This window comes from Nerophis lumbriciformis, linkage group LG35 (genome assembly GCF_033978685.3).
Source record: "Nerophis lumbriciformis linkage group LG35, RoL_Nlum_v2.1, whole genome shotgun sequence".
Taxonomy (NCBI): domain Eukaryota; kingdom Metazoa; phylum Chordata; class Actinopteri; order Syngnathiformes; family Syngnathidae; genus Nerophis; species Nerophis lumbriciformis.
In genome coordinates, this window is record NC_084582.2 from 19,035,837 (window position 1) to 19,060,821 (window position 24,985).

Here is a 24,985-nt window from a genome sequence, read left to right on the forward strand (position 1 = left end):
CCTGTGTAATGTCTTGATATAAGCGTGACGTCAGTACTCTGGCTCACCATAAAATGGTGGGGGCGCTCGTGAGCTTGCCGCTGCCGTCTTTCTACAGAGAGGAATATTTAAAGTAAAGGAAAAAAACCCACCTAAATAAGAGCACAGGGTGGACTCAAATTGAGTTGAGAGAAATTATTCTTACATTCTTTTTTGCATTACATTGAAATTGTGTAATGAAACACATTCATCATCTGCCACATGACAAATGAAGAAAAAACTTTCGGATATTAAAGTTTAATTCCAGGATCCTCTTTCTCCGTGTAAGGTGCGGTGCTGCTTAATAATCTTGCACCAGCAGCCTGAAATGAAGTTGGTCTTATCTATTGGCGATCGTAGTCTGTATTGATTCAAGCTTCTGAGCGTGTCAGTGTGCACACAAAAGGTGCTGCACGGCACTTTTATTGCATTTTTCACCCATTAGTCGCTGCTCCTCCAACATGAAGGCAGCTGCTGTGAAGTTAGCTGAACTTGTTCCCAGTGTTGCTCCTTGTTGCTTGTTAATCATCTTGACTGACACCCGGCTGCGTCGCCACTCTAAATTGCCCTCCATGTCCGCTGTTTAGTCTGAAGTCTGTTTTGGAAGATCTATAGTTTTAAGGGCCAAAGTTAAAGCCGTAGAGATTTTGTTTTTACAAGCTAAAGCAATGTCCTTGTTCTAAGGACTTTTCTTATGCACTTTGGTAAACACTTTTTATTAAACGCTTTTTGCCTCTATACACGACCACAACGGAATTTTGTATGCCCCACTTCTCATATGATTCCATGTTTGACAAATATTTTCACCAAAATTGTGCACCTATTTTTGTGTACTGACTTGGTTATTGTACGGCCAAACATTGACAAAATTCCATCCATTCATCCATTTTCTACCGCTTGTCCCTTTGAAAACATTAAAATGGACTATGGCTGTAAAATAAACCACCATGGTGCCAAAGAACGTTTCAAGTGCCCAAAGTTTAATAAAGAAGGTGAGAAACCCTATCCAGTTCATGAAAATACTCAAAGGTGGCAATATTGCGGCTCTAACCATCAAGAGTCCTCACTAGGGATGTCCGATAATATTGGACTGCCGATATTATCGGCTGATAAATGCTTTAAAATGTAATATCAGAAATTATCGGTATCGGTTTCAAAAAGTAAAATTCATAACTTTTTTAAACGCCGCTGTGTACACGGACGTAGGGAGAAGTACAGAGCGCCAATAAACCTTAAAGGCACTTCCTTTGCGTGCCGGCCCAGTCACATAATATCAACGACTTTTCACACACACAAGTGAATGCACGCATACTTGGTCAACATCCATTCAGGTCACACTGATGGTGGCCGTATAAACATCTTTAACACAGTTACAAATATGTGCCACACTGTGAACCCACACCAAACAAGAATGACAAACACATTTCGGGAGAACATCCGCATCGTAACACAACATCTTTAATGACGTCAAGATGCTAAAAGTTGTTAAAGATGGAGATTTTTGACATGTTCACACGACAAAATAAATGGTAACGTCGTTGATTAAAAGGTTGTATTGCAAAACATGTATATTAAATAAAAAAAATACACTTATATTGTAAAGACATGCACCTGGGGATAGGTTGATTGGCAACACTAAATTGGCCCTAGTGTGTGAATGTGAGTGTGAATGTTGTCTGTCTATCTGTGTTGGCCCTGTGATGAGGTGGCGACTTGTCCAGGGTGTACCCCGCCTTCCGCCCGATTGTAGCTGAGATAGGCTCCAGCGCCCCCCGCGACCCCGAAGGGAATAAGCGGTAGAAAATGGATGGATGGATGGATGGACACTTTTATTGGCTTATAAAGACTCTAATCTTCAGAATAGACACAGCATGTTTCCTTGGATTGGCACGTAATGATGTAACAACATAGCGCACATTACCGGTAGTTTTGGGTGTTTTTAGCTAATGATATTGATTTGGATAGCTAACATTAGCTATTATCAAATGTGTATTCTATCCTATGAACATGCAAATTGTTTGTTGCTTCTCTTGGACTGCTTTTGTGTATGTGCGCGAGCTTTCTGCGCTTACGTGTGCACAAGACGTGGTGATTAACAAGCCTGAAAGCCTGTCAAATTCTTCGGACCGACGAGCACTTTTTATTCAATATAATTAGTAATTGTGAAAAATGTTGACATTTAAAAATATATGTTTAGTTAACTCCAATGGTAACAAAAGTTAGCATGTAGTGTTCTTAGATTTTTTGGTTTGAAAAATGTAACAGTGAGCAAGTTAGCAGCCCCTTTAAGATCATACAAGACAAGATATCACCATCCTTATGTATCCGGTTGTGGTGCAGTATTGGTTTGTGATTTTGCAGTGAGAACATATTGTAAAGAAGCAAGTTCCATCCTCACCCATGGTTCATGTCTAAAAGAATGCGAGTGAGGAAAAACTCACGTCAGCTTATTCTATTGTTATTGAACTTATTGTACTACTCAGACCTGGCTACAGAAAATCATTTAAGGGTTCCTTTGCTTCAGGCTAAACAATGGTTCTGTGACCACTACTACAATGCGCAGAAATAATTTTCCTCATACTAAAAAGGGGCAGTTCATCCCAAACTTACTCTAAAAAACAAACAAAATAGTGTAGTGCTGTATACAGTTATTCAGCTCAAGCATATATTCAAGAAGAGCAGCAACAAGGGTTGTGGCATGCAGATTGTACCGTACAGCTTCACTTATATTGGAAAAAGAAGCACGTGTGTGTGTGTGTGTGTGTGTGTGTGTGTGTGTGTGTGTGTGTGTGTGTGTGTGTGTGTGTGTGTGCCCCCCACTAACTGCTGTAGCCCTCTACCCTTGCATGAATGTTGACGCCAGTGTTACTGTTGACTTCAGTGCTTACGTTTCCAGTAGAAGTGAATAGCGCTGGTTCGTGCTCGCTACCAATCGCGTCGTCAGCTAACGAGCGACTCTAAGAGCAACTGCAACTATGAACGTCAAGTACTGACAGCGTACCTTCTCATGAGTCTGACTCAGTGACCCGCCCCCATCACCTGAAACTGTCCAGAACTGTCCGCCTTGCTACTGACAGTTTGATCATGTTTGTGTTTTCCCGTGTTTGACGTTTTAATTCCTGTGCAGCACTCTTATTTCTAGTTTCTACTTCCTGTGTTTAGAATCACTTCCTGTCCTGGTGCTCTTGTTTTGTCAGTGTTTCCGGTTTAGCACCTTTACTTTCCGTTCCATGTGCTGCCAGCACACATGATTCTCATTCTATTTAATTCCACCTGGGTCCCTCCTTCAGTGCTGCATCATTTTACTTTGTAGACTGTTGCTTGTGTGCCCTGATAATTGTATCCAAGTAGTATCTGAGTATGCAAAGGGCCTAAATCTTCCTGCAAAAAGCAGATGCAAGCAAATGATCCAACTATGCAATGGAATATTCACACCCCGCCTGAGGTGAAGGTAATGTAACCTTTGTAAACCAGACTTTCAAACCAAGGATGGCAAGGCACGCAGTTGTAAACAGTTAATCATGTATTTAAACCCCAAAGTGTCAAAGGTGAACAACAGGAAACCAAGCACCAAATCTGCAATAGTAATACATGGAGGTAATTAGTACAGTATATATATAGTAAATATATATTCTAAATCAATTTCAAAGTCACATGCGTTAAAACAAATATAGGCCTAAATAATTAATCAAAATAAACATATTCAAACTTACACAAATAATCAAAAGGTAAATCATCCATTATAACAAAATACATGTATTCACAATCAAATACGTCAAAGTAAAGAATTAAAAAATCAAAACAGATTCAGCAAAATCAATTAGCAAAGCAACCAAACTCATTTAACCTTTTTTTATGTATATATTGTTTTTCAAATCACCTGACATGTATACTGTGTATATGTACATAATTTATCCATTTTTTTAACGTAATTTTTTATATCCATGTTACAGGTTACATATCTTTTATTATTGAATGTATCAAATGTGATGAATATTTAATGACCACAATGGAAACAAGCCTTTTGGCTTTTTGTGCCATCCATTTGCCTTTTTAACCTCTAAAGGTTAACCTCTAAAGGTTAGTGGCCACCGCATGGAAAGCATTACATGAATTCAATTCTTTAAGATGTCAGGACAGAGAACTTCCTCACTGCAAAAACTGAAATCTAAGTAAGATGAAATATCTCAAATAAGGGTGATATTTGCTTATTTTCTGTCTGATAAGATAATTCTTCTCACTAAGCAGATTTTATGTTAGTGTTTTACTTGTTTTAAGGGTTTTGGTCCTAAATGATCTCAGTAAGATATTACAGCTTGTTGCTGAGATTTTATGACCTATATTGAATAGAACATGCTTGAAACTAGAATATCAACTGTTGCAAAGCTGTGTCATCTACACTCACAAGCAGTGTTGGGTTAGTTACTGAAAAGCAGTAACTAGTTACAGTTACTAGTTACTTCATTTCAAAAGTAACTCAGTTACTAACTCAGTTACTTACACCAAAAAGTAATGCGTTACTGTGAAAAGTAAATATTTAGTTACTTCTTTTTTCTTTTCTTTTTTAAAGCTCCAATTAATGCCCTTTTAGCCTTCATTTCAGTACTGTTATTGCACTGGAGAATAATACAATCTGTTGATCAACTTGACATGAATTTGCATCACTCAACTCTGCTAAGCCATGTGGTCTACATACAACACACAAAGACAAAGATATGTTACAAAGGCCAATTTGTTTCTGGCCAGAACAAATTGACAAAACTATTTTATTTTATTTTATTTTATTTTATTTTTATTTTTTTTTATGTCCTGTCCAGCTTCTCAGGCAAATCATATAGTTGATGTAGATGCCCATGTCGGCTGTTCAGATTTACTTTACAAAAGAGAAGTGTAGGATACTTCTCTTGTTGCCTTATTTGTATTTGACTTTATTAAATGTATTTATATTATCATTTAGTGCAGCCGGGCCGGAGCAGGAGGGGATAGAAAGAGAAAAAAAAAGAAGACAGAGGGGGAAATTGTGGGGACAAGAGGGGGATTAGACAGAGAGACAAAAACAACAACAGCAAACAACAACAACAACAACAATAGAGCAACATCAGCAAATATGACATGTACAAATATGATGGTAAAAGTAATAGCAAATAAGCAGTTAGCGAAAAATAAAAAATAATACAGAAATGACAATGAGCATTATTACACTACAAATGGATCAATACAAATACCAATAGAAATAGCGCTATTGATAATGAACAATACCAATAATTTACCTTTATTATCAACAATACAGTTGTTTAAATGCAACAATACATATACGTAATGATAACTTGAGATACGAAAGAATGCAGAAAAATGGAGGGGGAGAAAGAGAAGCAACCTACATTAACCTTGTAGATTGTTATAGTCACAATAGGTTAAGCTTTGTCAGTGTGCCATGTGTTACACCCAGTTTACCCTAGGGCAACAACGTTAATATATGTTTGATGAAACGTGATTATGTGCATGAGTGTAAGTATGCATATGTACTTGTATATGTACAGAATGTGTATATGTGTTTGTACAATGAATGTATATGTACAGAATGTGTATATGTGTTTGTACAGTGAATGTATATGTACAGTATGTGTATGTGTATGTTTGTATATTGAATGTGCGTGTGGATGTACGAACATTAGGTAGGTAAATATGTACTGTATTTGTGTATGTATGTGGGAGCGTAGGTACCTATGTACGTATGTGAGCATATGTGAATTTGCATGTACAATACATTCGACTCCCAGAGTGCGTGGGAGCCAGAGCACAGACAAAACTATTTTAAATAGCTGCAACATAACATACATAAGTAACAAGCAGCATAATAACAGCATAGATGTAAACCAAGAAAGGCACACACTACATACACAAAGTCTAACCAGGCATTTTCTTCCTCAAGTAATTCTTATACAAAATCATGTCTGAAACCCAGAACACTACACATTTCCCCAGTTTTAGTTTAGAGATAAGGAAAGATTGGCCTGGCCCACTAGGATCCCTCTTTATGTTTGTGAACTTTATAGTCTATACATTTAGAGTGATGTGATAATCAAACACTCTAGAAGTCTAGAATGAAAGAGTATATAAGAGAATTGACAGCAACGTTCCCTCTCAGGAGCGCGCATGTGCAATTGCGCACTGCTCAAGCGTCCTCTGCGCACGGCAAATCTATGCCATGCACAAAATCAAATAAAAAAATAAGCGCATAACAATTTTCGACACGACACGGACACGACAGAGAAAACCGTTTTCGTCATCATTGTTCAAATATTGTAACGTCTGTCGAGACGCTTTGAGGACATGAATTCCATCCATCACTTTACAGAGCAAAACTCTTTACTGTCGGCCATAAACACATCACCAAAACATTAGTAAAAAAAATGATATCTAGCAAAACTGGTCATTTTCTGCAGTACAAACCAGACCAAAAGCAACTTTGTTATATCAACAGCAGCCGCTCGCTCTCTCACGTGCGCCAACACTTGCACATATGGCACTTAGCCAGTGATGCGTTTACAGCCACACAAAAAGTCGGACAACTCCAACACCACACATAAAGTGTCATTCCAGGTCGTTACACTATGATCTACCAATCAAATGTGTGCTTATTCTAGTGTCATTTATTAGGAATCTTAATTTATAAATATTAATCATGAAATGCTGTTAGTATATTAAATAAATACTAATAAAAATATATTTTTTACAAACAGGAAGTTGCAGGAATGTACACATGATCCCCTGCTTACATCTCATTGTGCAACATGTGAATGTTTTAATGGGAACTAAATGCAATGTCTGAAAGGGGTACACATTATTTCCAAAGCAGGACCTCCACCCAGACAAACAATACAAGTACACAGTTCATGAAAAACAATATTTTTTGTTATTGTCATTATAAGTGGGCCTAAACACTTATATTAGAAACGGAAATGACTGTTGTCATTTGATTATAATAATAAGAGAATGTTGTCTGTCTATCTGTGTTGGCCCTGTGATGAGGTGGGGACTTGTCCAGGGTGTACACTGCCTTCCGCCCGAATGCAGCTGAGATAGGCTCCAGCGACCCCGAAAGGGACAAGCGGTAGAAATGGATGGATGGATGGAGATGTAAGTTGTTATTTAGTGAGGTTTGGGACAGGTGTGCTGCTGGTGTAGCCACAGTGTGCCACGTCTAAAGTTGCTCACATGGACTCCACTCAATGCTCAGGGACTTTTTGCATTTGCTCACACATGAACAATTAGAGGGAACATTGATTGACAGAGTGTGTACCTTCAGCGGTGAATGATGAGAAGAGGCAGAGTTAATCCTTAAATGGTGGAGGTGAAGTGGCATCAGAGTCTCTGTCTCTCTTTACTAGCTTCGTCGAAGCATGTTGCTATGTAGCTTGTTTCAGCAGATTTGAATTGCTGTTTTGGGCAGTAGATGGCATCTTTGATCCAAAGCACAATTTACATTTAACTAAAATGTTATTTTCTTTGTGCTCGACAAAAGAAAAGTAGTGAAAATATCTCCATGTTAGCAAACTCGACTTCTGGCTCCGCCATGATCAGACACGCCCCCCTCCCCACACTCACACCCACACTCACACACAGAGCGCGTGTCTCTCTCTCTTCTCCGGCTTGTGACACAAGAAGAATCAGAACTCCGATAAAACACACTTTATACTACATAAAAAGTAACGTAAAATAACGCAGTAACGCATCATGTAGTAACGGTAACTGAGTTACTGAATATAAAAAAATAACGCGTTAGATTACTAGTTACCGCCGAAACTAACGGCGTTACAGTAACGCGTTACTTTGTAACGCGTTAGTCCCAACACTGCTCACAAGTATAAAACTACTTTTTCAAAGTAATAATTTCTTATTTCAAGCATGTAAAAAAAATCCTGACTTTGACACAATTGTGTCTCATAATTAAAACAGATGACAGCCAAATGGACTTTGCTGTTTTATTTTCAATGAAATAATAGAAAATACATACTCATATAGTAGTACAGTTGGCACAGTACAGTAAACTGACAGTTAATATTTTAACGTTTGACATTTCAAACAATTTTGAACAGAAATAGTTCATGCACATTCAGATAAATTCCTCAAAATGACAATTAAAACATTTTTGGCCGGGGGTCGAGCTGTATATATTGCGCGATGATGTCATGTTATCGATGGAAAAATGCATTTTTAGACAATATGATTTGCCTGAGCGGCTAGGAGACCCCGAGAGTAACAAGCGGTTGCCTTGTTGCCTTTCCATTAAGAACAATAAACTAGTTTTTAATATAAGTTTGCTGGTTTCAAGAAATGTAATGCCGAGCGCATTTCATTATGTCAAGATAATGGCACTAGCATTTACTTCATTTAAGAATATTTTTCAACATATTGAGCAAAAAGTTCTCTTCTTTTTTTTCTACCAAGAAAAGTGCACTTGTAATTAGTGAGAATATACTTATTTTAAGGTGTTTTTGGGTTCATTGAGGTTAGCTAATTAAACTTGTTTTGGAAAGTCTTGACAAGCCAAATTTTCTTTTTCTATTGGCAGATAATTTTGCTTAGTTCAAGTAAAATACTCCTCATTTTTGTATTTTTTCTTCTTGTTTTTGAACACTGACTTTTTGCAGTGCTCTGGTAGCAACAGACAGCAGACTGTCAGAAAAATGGCATTTTTCACAATTAAATAGCCCGTGGCCCCTCCCACTATGGGACCAATTCGACTGGGGAATTAAAAATACTGTTCTTTTGTATATACACCATAAATAAACCATCACAACTCTAAAGTATTCACAAAGTACATTTGAGCCTGTAGATCAGTCATTTTTTTGCTACAGTGTATTCAGGCTTGGAGATCATCATTTTTAAACGTCCAGTGTCCTTCTCTAACACCCAGCTTTTGAGAACCATGGTTTGGCCCAAATTGTACCTAATCAGCGAGGGCAGGTGTGTTCACTTATATAAAGCCCTCAACCCCACCCTGACTCTTTTAGCCACCAGTTCAGAGCTATGGTGAGTGAGAGGTTGATATTTGTTTGTTGAGTGCATGCTTTTCACTAGTGATGGGTTGATGAGGCCTCATGAAGCGTTTCGACACATTGCAAAACTGTATTGATACTGTGTCGATACTGTGTCACTAAATACTGACATCTGCTGGACATTAAAAATCCCTACAGGCAACCTATGGACCGACTCAACTGACACTGATTTTATGACCTAGTACAGTGGTTCTCAAATGGGGGTACGCGTACCCCTGGGGGTACTTGAAGGTATGCCTGATTTTTTTTAAATATTCTAAAAATAGCAACAATTCAAAAATCCTTTATAAATATATTTATTGAATAATACTTCAACAAAATATGAATGTAAGTTCATAAACTCCGTGAAGCACAAGCTCAGGTTTGTCACTAAAATGTCTGTCAAAAAGAACTGTGAAAAGAAATGCAACAATGCAATATTCAGTGTTGACAGCTAGATTTTTTGTGGACATGTTCCATAAATATTGATGTTAAAGATTTTTTTTTTTGTGAAGAAATGTTTAGAATTAAGTTCATGAATCCAGATGGAGCTCTAATACAATCCCCAAAGAGGGCACTTTAAGTTGATTATTACTTCTAGGTGTAGAAATCTTTATTTATAATTGAATCACTTGTTTATTTTTCAACAAGTTTTTATCTATTTGTATATCTTTTTTTCCAAATAGTTCAAGAAAGACCACTACAAATGAGCAATATTTTGCACTGTTATACAATTTAATAAATCAGAAACTGATGACATAGTGCTGTATTTTACTTTTTTTTCAACCAAAAATGCTTTGCTCTGACTAGGGGGTATTTGAATTAAAAAAAAATTCACAGGGGGTACATTGCTGAAAAAAGGTTGAGAACCACTGACCTAGTATATACAATAATATAAACCAAGTCATTGTATTTCATTTAGGATTATTTCATAACTTCATATAAATAAAAATATCTTTTTTGTCTTTTTTAGATACAGTCAATAAATAATGTGAACATGTATCATAACATGGAAATCTAAGAGAACGTGTTGTGAATGAGGTTGCTTGTGGACCTGGAAAATATTATTTATCTATTTTTACACATTTTTATAAAAAAACAAACAAACAGTTTTTCCAACGTATTCAATTTTAGACGCTTTCTCTTCTTAGTTATTATTTCTCCGGCTGTAGAAAAGAGCCGCTCACAGGGCACAGAGGAGGCGTCAGTGCGACACAGTTCGCGTATCGGTCACGTGACCAAAACAGCTCATGATCGGTCACGTGATTTTCTAAAAGCGGTACACGCACCGACACAGGGTTTCGCTCTATGAGCTCGACGCATGCGCCGATGCATCGGTGTTGCCGGACCCATCACTACTTTTCACTGACTAAAGAGATTGAATATTTGTTGTTTGTCCATGTTGTGCTTCCGAACAAATGTGCACGCTTTGAGAGGAAGTTTAAGGGCAAACTGTGACAGTGGGGTCTCAATGTCACAGGAATAGATCACAATACTTAATCAAAAAAAGATTTGTCCAGTGATATCAAAGCTTATCCGTCGCTCTTCACAGACATATTGAACTATTTTGTGCTCCAACTTCATATTGAACTATTTTGTGCTCCAACTTCATCAAAAACGGATACAAATTGGAAAAAGCATGGAGGCCTACAACTTCTGTGTGTTGATGGGTGAAGGACATTAGTATCAAGACTCTACTGCATAATTATGCATCGATTTTGCTCGGGTAAGGTTGCATTCCATGATTAAACTTTGCATCATGCAATGACGCGTCCATGTAAACAAACTAGCACCTGACAGCTCGACACCCTTGACTGTATATCTATTTTACAAACTAGCAATTACTGAATCATCACCATATTTGATTTGTGTCCTGTTGTCATGTGTACTCTGACACATTTGTATACAAAATAAACAAGAGGGGGGACGTAGAAGTACATTCCCTTACAAAGTATCAACATTGACTTTGTGGTTTCTGTTAGTTAAATTAAAATACAAATAATATCAAGATAATACTTCAATGGAAAGTACTAAAAGAGTAAAGTATATTTAAAAATATAACCTTTAACGAAGTGATCACTGCAAACTTGTGCGTTTGGCTCTGCTTCCTTGTACTGGAGTGTGCCATCTTGAAGTTGTCTTGTAAAATCTTGCACTCTTCTGTCATTCTTGATTAGGGGCATTTTTCTTAAAGGCGTAAAGGCGCCTGGTACCCATTGAAAACAGACGCTGCTTGACCACCACGCATATTCAAGGAGCCGAACGTGACGTCATTAAAATACAAGTATTAATTGTGTTGGCCACTCTAATGCAGTTTTTTAATTTGGTTTTAGTCATAGTTTTTTGATTAAATTTCATTTTAGTTTTAGTCTAATTTTAGTAATCTAAATTAGTTTTAGTCAACGAAATTACATCATATTTTAGTCAGCTAAAATTACAGCAAATTTAGTGGACTAAAATCTTAAATATAAAAGATAAGGCCTCTTTAAAGTTTATTTGAAAGCACCTTTATTTAGACTACTTGCAATACATTTGTCTAACACAAAAGTAGCATGATCTTTTGGTCAGGAATACCATCCATTTTCTACCACTTATCCCATTCGGGGTCAGGGGGGTGTTGGAGCCTATCTCAGCTACAATTGGGCGGAAGGCGGGGTACACCCTGGACAAGTCGCCACCTCATCACAGGGCCAACACAGATAGACAGACAACATTCACACTCACATTCACACACTAGGGCCAATTTAGTGTTGCCAATCAACCTATTCCCAGGTGCATGTCTTTGGAAGTGGGAGGAAGCCGGAGTACCTGTAGGGAACCCACGCAGTCACAGGGAGAACATGCCAACTCCACACAAAAAGATCCCGAGCGCAGGATCGAACCCAGGACCTTTGTATTGTGAGGCAGACGCACTAACCCCTCCTTCACCGTGCTGCCCTGGTCAGGAATGATGTAGTTAAATCATTTTTTGTTCCACAAGTTAATGCATATAAATTACAGGGGTGCTCATAACTCATACTTACGGGAGACTCACGAAATTCAGCACCTCTCCCGGGACAAATATTCTCCCGAAAATCTCCCGATTTTCAGCCGGAACTGGAGGCCACGCCCCCCCCAGCTCCATGCGGACCTGAGTGAGGACAGCCTTTTTTCACGTCCGCTTTCCCACGTTATAAACAGCGTGCCTGCCCAATCACGTTATTCCATACGAGGCGTCCGCCATACCGCCGATGAGCATGGTGCAGATGGAGAAGATCTTCTCGGCGTCCGTGTTGGCGCACACGTTGCCAAAGCCGACGCTGGTCAGGCTGCTGAGGGTGAAGTAGAGGGCGGCGATGTACGAGCTGCGCACCGACGGGCCGCCGACCGTGTTGTTGACGTAGGGCATCTCCAGGCGTTTGCCCAGCTCTTGGAGCCATCCTTGGGGAAGAGATGGGAGGACAACAGGGTGGCAAGAACTAAATCATCCAGACTAGAGATAAATTGTATTATGTTTATCTTACCTAAAAATAAATATATTTATTAATTTAAAAAAAATAAACTACCGTATTTTTCGGAGTATAAGTCGCACCGGAGTATAAGTCGCACCTGGTGAAAATGCATAATAAAGAAGGAAAAAAACTATGAAAAAAACTGCGACTTATAGTCCGAAAAATACGGTACATACATTTTTACTATATTTTGCTAAAAACATCAAAATTAATTGTATTTTTATTTGTATTTTTTCTGACTCCTTATTACATCCAGCCATAGAATTATACATTAAAATAAACATATTTGAAATAATTTATTTTAAATGATCATAATAATTCATTTAAAATGACCATTTTTAATTATTAAAATAATTGCTTGTTTATCAACAACTTTAGCATTTTATTCATTACATTTTGAAGCTCTCAGAAGCCAAGTTATATGCCTTAAGATTTATTTATGCAAGTTTGAAGTTAATTATCTAAACACAGTTTTGTTTGCATATTTTCAGGATACTTGACTTGGTGGATTCTAGCTGTAAATATACTCCTCCCCTCTTAACCACGCCCCACCCCGACCGCGCCCCCCCACCCCTCACCCCTCCACCTCCCGAAATCGGAGGTCTCAAGGTTGGCAAGTATGACATAACTTTTTTTAGTGAGCTACTCCGGTGAGTACCAGCAGATGTTTGGTACTCACCTTTATGTAGTGTGGCCTTAATAAGTGCCGTCTTCCTCGCTGTTCAGCAGTCCCCAAAATGAAGCAGACTGCAATTGGCCATTAACACACCACTAACGGTGCGAGTGATGCTTTGCACGGTCCCTGTGCCCCCTTCACATGAAGGATATGCATTGCCGATATTTACTTCTATCCGCTTCAGTAAAGGAATATCCCAATGATAGGAAGACATAGGGCTGACGATGAGAAAAAAATACACAGCTTGTTGCTGTTTTTAACTTAGCTTGTCTCTCCATCTGTTAAGTAGGCGACTACTTTCTTTTTTTAATTGGCAATGGTTTGCGCCACATTTGTGTCAAGGCCGGTTAAGCAGACATATGAGTGGGTAGTCAGAAATGTAAAGGGGGCATCATGTGTACACGCCGTTCCATCATGCTCCAGCACATTTTTCTTTGCTAATACAGTAGTTACATTGCTTTCTTCATCTACTCTTTCAAATGTTTTTGGAATCAGACAATATTTTCGGTATATTAGATGGAATCTTTACCTACGTCTATCTAGGTAAAGAGTCCATCTACCTAAGTCTATCTTGGTAAAGATTCCATCTAATATACCAAAAATTTTGTCTGATTACAAGAACATTTGAAAGAGTATATGAATAAGAAGACATAATGACAGTGACGTGCAGTCACTGGAGGCATGTGAGGCGGGGCCTCATGTGCCATCATGGAAAGAAAAAAAATGTAAAAAGAAAAAAAAAAAATTAAATTGTTAGTTTTCAGTGATTATGCTATAAAGTTATTTTCCATTTAACTTCACCAGTTTTAGATTATTTTTATTCAAAATCGCTGAATTTTCAGATTTGCCGTTCAAATACTGAGAAGAGACGGTGCGGTGAACAGCAGCCAGTTGAGGCACGTCACTGCGTTGTGCCTCAACATGGATTGCGGACTCGGCTAACTGCTGGCCTGCTGTGCAGTGAGACCGTATTGCTATATGAACTATATTATACATTTCCATAGTTTAGTTAGCTGAGGTATATAATGTACAGTGTATTTTGTCAACAACTGTATGTGTGTAACGTATTTCTTGTGTTGAGCGATCATAAAACGGCTGCAAAAGACGCACTGGCTGAGGCTCGCAGTAATCCCGCCTCCTGCACCCCCGCCGTAGAATGCACCCCCTGACGGGAGTGTTATATCTACTAAAGCCCACACTTAAACTTTCCACGTGCAAGATTGAATCTATTTAAAAAAGTTATTTCATAAGAAGCCAAAAAGTGCAAAAACAATAATGTTTGTGTTGGAGGAGTTGTGAATGACTGCAGTGCCAACAATATTAGGTACACCTGCAGACTGCAGGTGTACCTAATTCACAACTCCTCCAACACGAACATTATTGTTTTTGCACTTTTTGGCTTCTTATTAAATAACTTTTGTAACCTATTTTTATGGGCTTTCCTCTTTGTGATGTTAAGTTCCTGTTATGCGCTGTTATACAGTATATGCCTTGAGCTCTTATTTTGAAGGCGCTAAGAGCGGAAGGATTGACACGTTGGAGTGGAGCGGAGGTTTTTGAAAGAAGGTAAATAAAGTGGTCCTCGTGTATACTGGAGCCTCCGTGTTTGTTATTTTGTAGTTTCATACAGTAGAGGCAACATTTATAAACCCTCGGTTACACTTTTTTAAATAGATTCAATCTTGCACGTGGAAAGTTTAAGTGAGGGCTTTAGTTGATATAACACTCCCGTCAGGGGGTGCATTCAACGGCGGGGGTGCATTAATCCAGCACAACAGTGGCGCATTGACTTCATTTATAAGTAAAGGTAAGACCATAATAACGTTTTTTTATTAAATGTGCTTTTTTGTGTGCTACAGTTTGTATGTGTAAAGTTAAAGTTAAGTTAAAGTACCAATGATTGTCACACACACACTAGGTGTAATGAAATTTGTTCTCTGCATTTGACCCATCCCCTTGTTCACCCCCTGGGAGGTGAGGGGAGCAGTGGGCAGCAGCGGCGCCGCGCCCGGGAATAATTTTTGGTGATTTAACCCCCAATTCCAACCCTTGATGCTGAGTGCCAAGCAGGGAAGAATGCTGGTATGAGCTTTTAAACATAACCCGTTAACTGCTGCCAATCAAATGGTGAATAAGATACTCTTTAGGGTTCATATGTTTGTAAATCTGACTGTGATGAAGTCAGTGCCTCACCAGCCATCAACCTCACCGCACGTCACTGCATAATGAACCTTTTTGAGCAATTGCTTTCTTCATTTTTATGCTACGTCTCTGGCAAAGCAGGTATGTACAGTACGTGTCTTGTGAAACGGAGTTACGATGCGTGCCTTCGTTATAATTTGTTTATGAACGTAGGGGACCCGGAGGCAGCAAATACACACAGCTTTAATTTACAGCTGTGCAGATGTCACGATCTATGACTCGCCTGCTAATGGCGTCATATAGCGTCAAAAAAAAACAAGTGTCCTCTTCACTTTCTCCAAGGTGTTAGCATATTACAATGTGAAACACGTTAAAGCCACACTTTTTATTTTTTACCCCGCTAGTGAGAAACTCAACTTATTCATCTACATAACCCAAAACCAGTGAGGTTGGCACGTTGTGTAAATGGTAAATAAAAACGGAATACAATGATTTGCAAATGCTTTTCAACTTTTATATTCAATCGAATAGACTGCAAAGACAAGATATTTGATGTTCGAACCGAGAAACTTATTTTTTTTGGAAAATAATCATTAACTTAGAATTAAATGGCAACAACACATTGCAAAAAGTTGGCACAGGGGCATTTTTACCACTGTGTTACATGGCCTTTCCTTTTAACAACACTCAAAAAACGTTTGGGAACTAAGGAGACCAATTTTTGAGGCCTTTAAAGTGGAAATCTTTCCCATTCTTGCTTGATGTACAGCTTAAGTTGTTGAACAATCCGGGGTCTCCGTTGTCGTATTTGACGCTTCATAATGCGCCACACATTTTTAATGGGAGACAGGTTTGGACTACAGGCAGGCCAGTCTAGTACCCACACTTTTACTATGAAGCCACGCTGTTGTAACACGTGGCTTGGCATAGTCATGCTGAAATAAGCATAATAACGTTGCTTGGATGGCAACATACTGTTTGTTGCTCCAAAACCTATATGTACCTTTCAGCATTAATGGTACCTTCACAGATGTGTAAGTTACCCATGTCTTGGCACTAATACACCCCCATACCATCACAGATGCTGGCTTTTGAACTTTGCGCCTATGGTTCTTGTCCTCTTTGTTCCGGAGGACACGACGTCCACAGTTTCCAAAAACAATGTGAAATGTGGACTCGTCAGACCACAGAACACTTTTCCACTTTGCATCAGTCCATCTTAGATGAGCTCGGGCCCAGCGAAGTCGGCGGCATTTCTGGGTGTTGTTGATAAATAGCTTTGGCTTTGCATAGTAGAGTTTTAACTTGCACTTACAGATGTAGCGACCAACTGTATTTACCGACAGTGGTTTTCTGGTGTTCCTGAGCCCATGTGGTGATATCCTTTACACACTGATGTCGCTTTTTGACGCAGTACCGCCTGAGGGATCGAAGGTCCGTATTATCGCTTACGTGCAGTGATTTCTCTAGATTCTCTAAACCTTTTTAAGGTATTACGGACCGTAGATGGTGAAATCCCTAAATTCCTTGCAATAGCTCGTTGAGGAACGTTAAACTGTTTGTCAATTTGCTCACGCATTTGTTCACAAAGTGGTGACCCTCACCCTATCCTTGTTTGTGAATGACTGAGCATTTCATGGAAGCTGCTTTTATACCAAATAATGGCACCCACCTGTTCCAAATTAGCCTGTTCACTTGTGGGATGTTCCAAGTACGTGTATGATGAGCATCCTTCAACTTTCTCAGTCTTTCTTGCCACTTGTGCCAGCTTTTTTGAAACATGTTGCAGGCATCAAATTCCAAATGAGCTAATATTTGCAAAAAATAACAGCATTTTCCAGTTCGAACGTAAAACATATTGTCTTTGCAGTCTATTGAATTGAATATAGGTTGAAAAGGATTTGCAAATCATTGTATTCTGTTTTTATTCACCATTTACACAACGTGCCAACTTCACTGGTTGTGGGTTTGAAAAAAGGAAAACAAATCTGATTGTCTCTCCTTCATAGCTAACCCCCACCCTTTTTCATATGTATGCTATTAAAGTACTGTGATTGCATACTTATCCAACCTGTCCCATCCATCTACAAGACAAAACTAAACATGATTGGTTTTCGTTTCTGTCAATACTTTCGTCTCGTTTTTAGTCATTGCCACTGGTTTATTGTGAGTGAAGTGTGTGTGTGTTTTTGTGTGTGTGTGTGTGTGTGTGTGTGTGTGTGTGTGTGTGTGTCGCCTCACGGAGCCTGACAGCTGAGGGACAGAGATGAGAGAAGATGATACTAGTCTATCCTGTCCCTTTTTCAGCAGGTTTCCCCGGTACTGCTGATAATTTTGTCAACTCGTAATATATTAATTTTGTGAGTATATTAAAATGTACTTTCTTAACTTCAAAAATGTTGATTTGAGGGGGCTCAAATGTAGAGCCGGCCTTGATCCGCGTGCTCTTTGCTCTTATTTTTGTCAAAAAAAGGATGATTCAAATTATTTGAGCCTATGTAAAATGTACCTGTTTGTCTGCAGAATGTACAGCACATTTCAGTGTGTTCATCATTAGCTTCAAGTCGCGACATACTGTAGTATCTTGGAGCCACTTTTCTGGGAAAAAAAAAAAAAGTCGTCTTCTGCGACCGCTGGTGAAACACCAAAGAAGCTGCTTAATGTGTGATGTTTTTTTTGACATTTAGTTGGTGACAAGTAACAAGTAGTCCTGTTGATACACCGACAGTAAAATACCGTACGCATGTGCATGTGGTAATTTGAATGACATTACGTGTTCCGATATTTATATGCTATAAATATCTTTCAGGCCCTTTTTATATTTTTTCATGCTGCGTCTCTGGCAAAGCAGGTATGACTGTGTTGCGAACATAGTTGCGATGCTTTCCATTTACCATTAATTCTTTATAGGTATGGTAAAACCGGAAGCAGCAAATAAACATATGTAGCGGGACACATTTCATCCATCTATCCATTTTCTTGGTCTTTCAGGGTCAAAGGGAGGCTGAATTATTTCATCTGTTAATAAATATGCACCAGAAATAAATAAATAGGAAACATTGCATCCACTTCCACTTTTTGCTGTGCGTGTGACGCAAGCGCGTTGAACCACATTAAAAGTTGTCAGGCCTCTAGATTTACCATTAAATAAACAACACCTTCAAGCAAAGAATATGACTTTGTGTCAACAAAAAAGACAGTTAGCTTTACTTACAGTTGTGTAGATGTCATGATCGATGACTTGCCTGCTGATGGCATCATTCCTATTTATTCACCTCCTGGTACCTTAGCACCTCCAAAACCCTCAAATCTAAACTCCAAACATCCCAGAACAAGCTAGTCAGATTACTTCTAGCCCTCCACCCCAGATCCCACCTCACTCCTACCCACTTCTCCAAAGTGGGCTGGCTCAGGGTGGAGGACAGAGTAAAACAACTTGCACTGAGCCTAGTCTATAAAATCCGCTACACCTCCCTGATACCGAAGTACATGTCAAACTACTTCCTTAACGTAAATGACCGCCATAACCACAACACCAGGGGGAGCTCCACTAACCACGTTAAACCCAAATTCCGAACTAACAAAGGTCTTAACTCATTCTCTTTCTATGCCACATCAATGTGGAATGCGCTCCCAACAGGTATAAAAGAAAGTGCATCTCTATCCTCCTCCTCCTTCAAAACCGCAATAAAAGTTCACCTCCAGGCAGCTACAACCCTAAACTAACACCCTCCCCGGATTGTTAATAACCAAATGTAAACAATCAAATGCAGATACTTTTTCTTATGCCTTCTGATCTCTCTCTCTCTCTCTCTCCCTCCCCACTACTTGCTGTCCATATCCTACCAAGTCAGACCTACACTGTTTCAATATCCATTTCTCTGTTCTCAATTGTTGACTGATGATAACAACCACCCCCCTCCACACCCCGGATTGTAAATAATGTAAATAATTCAATGTGATGATCTTGTGTGATGACTGTATTATGATGATAGTATATATCTGATAGTATATATCTGTATCATGAATCAATTTAAGTGGACCCCGACTTAAACAGGTTGAAAAACTTATTCGGGTGTTACCATTTAGTGGTCAATTGTACGGAATATGTACTTCACTGTGCAACCTACTAATAAAAGTCTCAATCAATCAAAGCAGTTAAAAGTAAACATGTCCTCTTTACTTTCTCTCAGGTGTACATGATGTGGAACGTGTTAAATCCACACATTTTTGTTTTGGCCGGAAAAAAATCAAACTTCCTTATCTCACAAGGAAAAGCAGCTGATTGGCTCTCCTTTGTAAATAACTTTTCGCCCCTCTTTCACATGTAAGCTGTTAAACAGCTGTAATTGGATATATTCCAAACTTGACCCACCCATCTACAAGACGATATTTAACATGATTGGATTTTGTTTCTGTCAACATTTTCATCTCTCTTTTTATTCGTTAACTAAAATGTCAGCTACCAGCCCAGGGCAGGCACCGCTGACTCTGTGGGTGGGCACGGGATGCTGTCGGGACTAGTGCTACTGTACATTTAGTGTTGGACAGTAGTGATGGGTCCGGCAACACCGATGCATCGGTGCATGCGTCGAGCTCATAGAGCAAAACCCTGTGTCGGTGCGCGTACCGCTTTTAGAAAGTCACGTGACCGATCATGAGCTGTTTCGGTCACGTGACCGATACGCGAACTGTATCGCACTGACGCCTCCTCTGTGCCCTGTGAGCGGGTCTTTTCTACAACCGGAGAAATAATAACTAAGAAGAGAAATCGTCTAAAATTTAATACGTTGGAAAAACTGTTTTTTTAAAATAAAAATGTGTAAAAAATAAATAAAAATCCCAGTCCACAAGCATCCTCATTCACAACACGTTCTCTTAGATTTCCATGTTATGATACATGTTCACATTATTTATTGACTATCGAAAAATTATAAAAATATATTTTTATTTAAATTAAGATATGAAATAATCCTAAATTAAATACAATGACTTGGTTTATATTATTGTATATACTAGGTCAGGGGTCGGCAATCCAAAATGTTGAAAGAGCCATATTGGACCAAAAATACAAAAACAAATCTGTCTGGAGCCGCAAAAAATTAAAAGCCATATTACATACAGATAGTGTGTCATGAAATATAAATTGAATTAAGAGGACTTAAAAGAAACTATATGACCTCAAATATAGCTACAAATGAGGCATAATGATGCAATATGTACATATAGCTAGCCTAAATAGCATGTTAGCATCAATTAGCTTGCAGTCATGCAGTGATCAAATATGTCTGATTAGCACTCCACACAAGTCAATAACATCAACAGAACTCACCTTTGTGCATTCATGAACAACCTTAAAAGTTTGGTGGACAAAATGAGACAGAAAAAGAAGTGGCATAAAACACGTCCTAGAAAGTCGGAGAAAGTTATACACGTAAACAAACTACGGTGAGTTCAAGGACCGCCATAATTAGTAGGACAAAACAGCGCTCGCCAAATACTCGAATCAGTGAAGCATGTTTAATACAAACAGTGTGCTTTATAACAATTAGGGAGGTTTGTGTCATGTTTGTTCTCCTACAGAAACCATATTTAAACAAAAAATATATTTTTTCCCCTCATCTTTTTCCATTTTTCATAAATTTTTGAAATAGCAACAGAGAGCCACTAGGGCGGCGCTAGAGCCGCGGGTTGCCGACCCCTGTACTAGGTCATAAAATCAGTGTCAGTTGAGTCGGTCCATAGGTTGCCTGTAGGGATTTTTAATGTCTAGCAGATGTCAGTATTTAGTGACAGTATCGACACACTATCAATACAGTTTTGCAATGTGTCGAAACGCTTCATGACACCTCATCAACCCATCACTATTGGACAGTATACCATACCATACCAAATTTATTTATAAAGCCCTTTAAAAACAACCACAGTTGAAGAACAAAGGGCTGTACACCACAAATAAATAGAGGCAAAGGACAGACTAAAAAAATAACATTTAAAACAGAAGTAAAATACACATTGAAAAAGCAAATACAAATTACCCTAAGAACAATTTGTTAGATAAAAAGCAGTTAAAAACAGTTTAAAGTCTCATGCTGGGTTAAAAGCCAGTGAATAATTTCCCGGGCGCGGCCACCGCTGCTGCCCACTGCTCCCCTCACCTCCCAGGGGGTGATCAAGGGTGATGGGTCAAATGCAGAGAATAATCTCGCCACACCTAGTGTGTGTGTGACAATCATTGGTACTTTAACTTTAACTTTTAAAAATAGGGTTTTAAGACGGGTCTTAAAAGTAGCCAAAGAAGGGGCCTGTCTCACATGGAGAGAGAGAGATTGTTCCAGAGTTTGGGACCCGCAACAGAGAAGACTCTGTCCCCTCTGAGCTTGCGCTTTGATTTGGGTACCTCCAGGATCAGCTGATCAGCTGACCTGAGGGACCGGGTGGGGCCATAGAGGTGGAGCAGCTCAGAGAGGTAAGGTGGGACAAGACCACGTAAGGATTTAAAAACGAGTAAGATCATTTTAAAATGGACTCTAAAAGACACAGGCAGCTCCCAGTGGAGGGAGGCTAAAACAGGAGTAATGTGCTCTCTTTTTCTTGTGTTAGTTAAAAGTCGGGCAGCTGCATTTTGGACCAGCTGCAGACGTGAGAGGGAGGATTGACTAATTCCAAAATACAAAGAGTTACAGTAATCCAGCCGAGATGTGATAAAGGCATGGATTACTGTCTCAAATTGTTGCCTAGAAAGAAGGTTTTTAACCTTGGCCAGCTGACGTAAATAAAAAAAAGCTGGCTTTCACCACTGTGCCAATCTGGCGGTCCAATTTAAAATCACTGTCAATACGAAAGCCCAGGTTGGTGATCATGGCCTTAACGTGCAAAGCCAAGGGCCCAAAGTCAACAGGGGGGAGCTCACAGGTACCACTAGGTCCAAACACTATTACTTCTGTCTTCTTTTCATTGAAATTTAAGAATTTAGGGCCATCCAGGCCTTGATATATATATATATATATATATATATATATATATATATATATATATATCTCTACCTATCTCGCTAGTGTTTGGATCTCCTATTCTGAAGGGCGTAGTCCTTCCTGGTTATTTTGTTCTAATGGTTTGTCTGAATTGGGCAAGGTGACTCGAATTCGAGATCGACAATTTATTCTACAAATTGGAGTAAGTAAAATCATTAGCAATACCAGTGCTGGAGAGATAGCCAAGCTTTAAAAAGTCTCGCACATTCTCTCTTGATTTTTTGCTCACGTGCTTTTGTCCTCATTGTTGCTCCCTCCCTGGCGAAGCATGTGTTTTTGACAGTATTTGAAAAAAAAAAAACTTAAAGTAATCAATTATAGTGACTTGTTACTTTGCCAAAAACATAATTTAATTACTAACATAATTACTCTTTGATAAATGTAATTATTTATGAAATAAGTAATTATTGTGTTACTTAAAACAAACTTGTCATATCATGCATATATGCAGTTTAGATGTTTCATGGGATCAGAGTGCGTGTATGTGCCTTTTAAAAGACGGTACGTGTTGCTAAGTGACGTGCGACAGAGCTGCATTAGCCCAGCTAGGATTGTTCGCTCAGACCCGGGCGGGCACTGGCGGATGCTGTGCTGAATCTTTTTAGTGGATTGTGTTAGCTTTAGTTAATAAAGAGTTTGAATGAGTTTCAATGGCCGTAGTCTCCTAGTCCACAAATGGGGTGCTGTAGGATTGCCGGCTTGTCTATGAAGGCTTTCTCATTCATCCAGGTCATTGTAATCTCAGGGTATTCAATCAATCGCAACTGGGCTGTTTGGTTTGTCTTGGAAGACGTTTCGCCTATCATCCGAGTAGGCTTCATCAGTTCATGCTCACATACTTCGATTGGTCTGATCTGGTCTAGCGGCTGGTGCCAAAACCTCAAATATTTACACTCTAAAACCAGGAGGATAGTTTTTCCCTATTGTAGTGACAAAAACAACTGTTTTGATGCAAACGAGTAATCCTACAAAGCCAAAGCCGGCGCATCCTGAAGAGACGGTCAGAAAGCGGCTTAAAGATGGTTTGTAAAACATAATCTATGCAATATTTTGACCAAAGAACCACCGTTACATGTTATGTATGTAACCACGAGGAAGTGTTTTAAATGCAGGAAAAAAATACATTTTAAGACCCCTTTTTATGCGCTTTATAATCCGATATGCCTTTTGAATGAAAATAGACCTAAGTAGACTCGCTCATTGGCAGTGCACCTTATTATCGAGTGCGCCCTATGGTCTGAAAAATATGGTAGTACAGTTTTTTGGACAGTGTTCAATTTCCTTGCTAGTGCATAGGAACAAAACAAACACGATAAAGACTTGATTCATGATTATTGTGGACGTGTCAAGTGAAGTAAATATCACGTCCAGATGACTCTATCTTACCCTGTATACACCGTATTTTTCGGACTATAAGTCGCAGTTTGTTTTTCATAGTTTGGCCGGGGGTGCGACTTATACTCAGGAGCGACTTATGTGTGAAATTATTAACACATTACCGTAAAATACCAAATAATATTATTTAGCTCATTCACGTAAGAGACTAGACGTATAAGATTTCATCGGATTTAGCGATTAGGAGTGACCGATTGTTTAGTAAACGTATAGCATGTTCTATATGCTATAGTTATTTGAATGACTCTTACCATAATATGTTACGTTAACATACCAGGCACGTTCTCAGTTGGTTATTTATGCGTCATATAACGTACACTTATTCAGCCTGTTGTTCACTATTCTTTATTTATTTTAAATTGCCTTTCAATTGTCTATTCTTGGTGTTGGGTTTTGTCAAAAAAATTTCCCCCAAAAATGCGGCTTATACTCCAGTGCGACTTATGTTTTTTTCCTTCTTTATTATGCATTTTCGGCCGGTGCGACTTATACTCCGGAGCGACTTATACTCGGTAAAAATACGGTAAAGTGCAGGAGCAAAGTAATGGATTTCAAACCATTAACTGATCACTCAACTCAACTGAACACCTAACTAACTAGACATATAAGATTTCATGGGATTTAGCGATTAGGAGTGACAGATTGTTTAGTAAACGTATAGCATGTTCCATATGTTATAGTTATTTGAATGACTCTTACCATAATATGTTACGTTAACATGCCAGGCACGTTCTCAGTTGGTTATTTATGCGTCATATAACGTACACTTATTCAGCCAGTTGTTCACTATTCTTTATTTTAAATTGCCTTTCAAATGTCTATTCTTGGTGTTGGGTTTTATTAAATACATTTCCCCAAAAAATGCGACTTATACTCCAGTGCGACTTATATGTTTTTTTTTCTTCTTTATTATGCATTTTCGGCCGGTGCGACTTATGCTCCGGAGCGACTTATACTCGGTAAAAATACGGTAAAGTGCAGGAGCAAAATAATGGATTTTAAACCATTAACTGATCACTCAACTGAACACCTAACTATAAACTGATAAAGTTCATATAAATGACAAAAAGTTGTCAATTTGAATATTACAATTTTAAGAATTCTAGAAGCTGGACTTCTCTTGCTGTCAGAGAGTATGGTGTTAATTTTAAGGGTTTAACTGCCGTTTCTAAGTTTCACCTAAAGTGT

At 38.8% G+C, this 24,985-nt stretch overlaps 2 protein-coding genes across 4 annotated transcripts in view; one reads left to right on the forward strand and one right to left on the reverse strand.

Moving 5' to 3' along the window:
* gpc3 (glypican 3) overlaps positions 1 to 24,985 on the forward strand; it is a 334,992-nt gene that overhangs the window by 25,356 nt on the left and 284,651 nt on the right. The gene's annotated exons all lie outside the window — the stretch shown is intronic.
* Positions 11,240 to 20,774, reverse strand: LOC133575349 (voltage-gated delayed rectifier potassium channel KCNH4-like). Of its 2 annotated transcripts, none has more exons than XM_061928021.1 (4): positions 20,701 to 20,774; positions 12,285 to 12,479; positions 12,083 to 12,189; positions 11,240 to 11,991 (listed from the first exon to the last, which is right to left on the reverse strand). In XM_061928021.1, exons 1-3 carry the CDS (start codon positions 20,708 to 20,710, stop codon positions 12,146 to 12,148), a joined length of 249 nt encoding a protein of 82 aa, XP_061784005.1. In that variant the 5' UTR covers positions 20,711 to 20,774; the 3' UTR covers positions 11,240 to 11,991; positions 12,083 to 12,145. The 2 variants fall into 2 exon arrangements, with proteins under 2 accessions (XP_061784005.1, XP_061784004.1); XM_061928020.1 differs by having other exon boundaries at positions 11,240 to 11,996.

Bases quoted from the DNA above. Each gene is read 5' to 3' on its own strand.
- LOC133575349 (XM_061928021.1), bottom strand. The intron at 12,190-12,284 runs GTATGGCGGACG...GTCCTCACTCAG, and splicing joins CTGCACCATGCTCATCGGCG to GTCCGCATGGAGCTGGGGGG.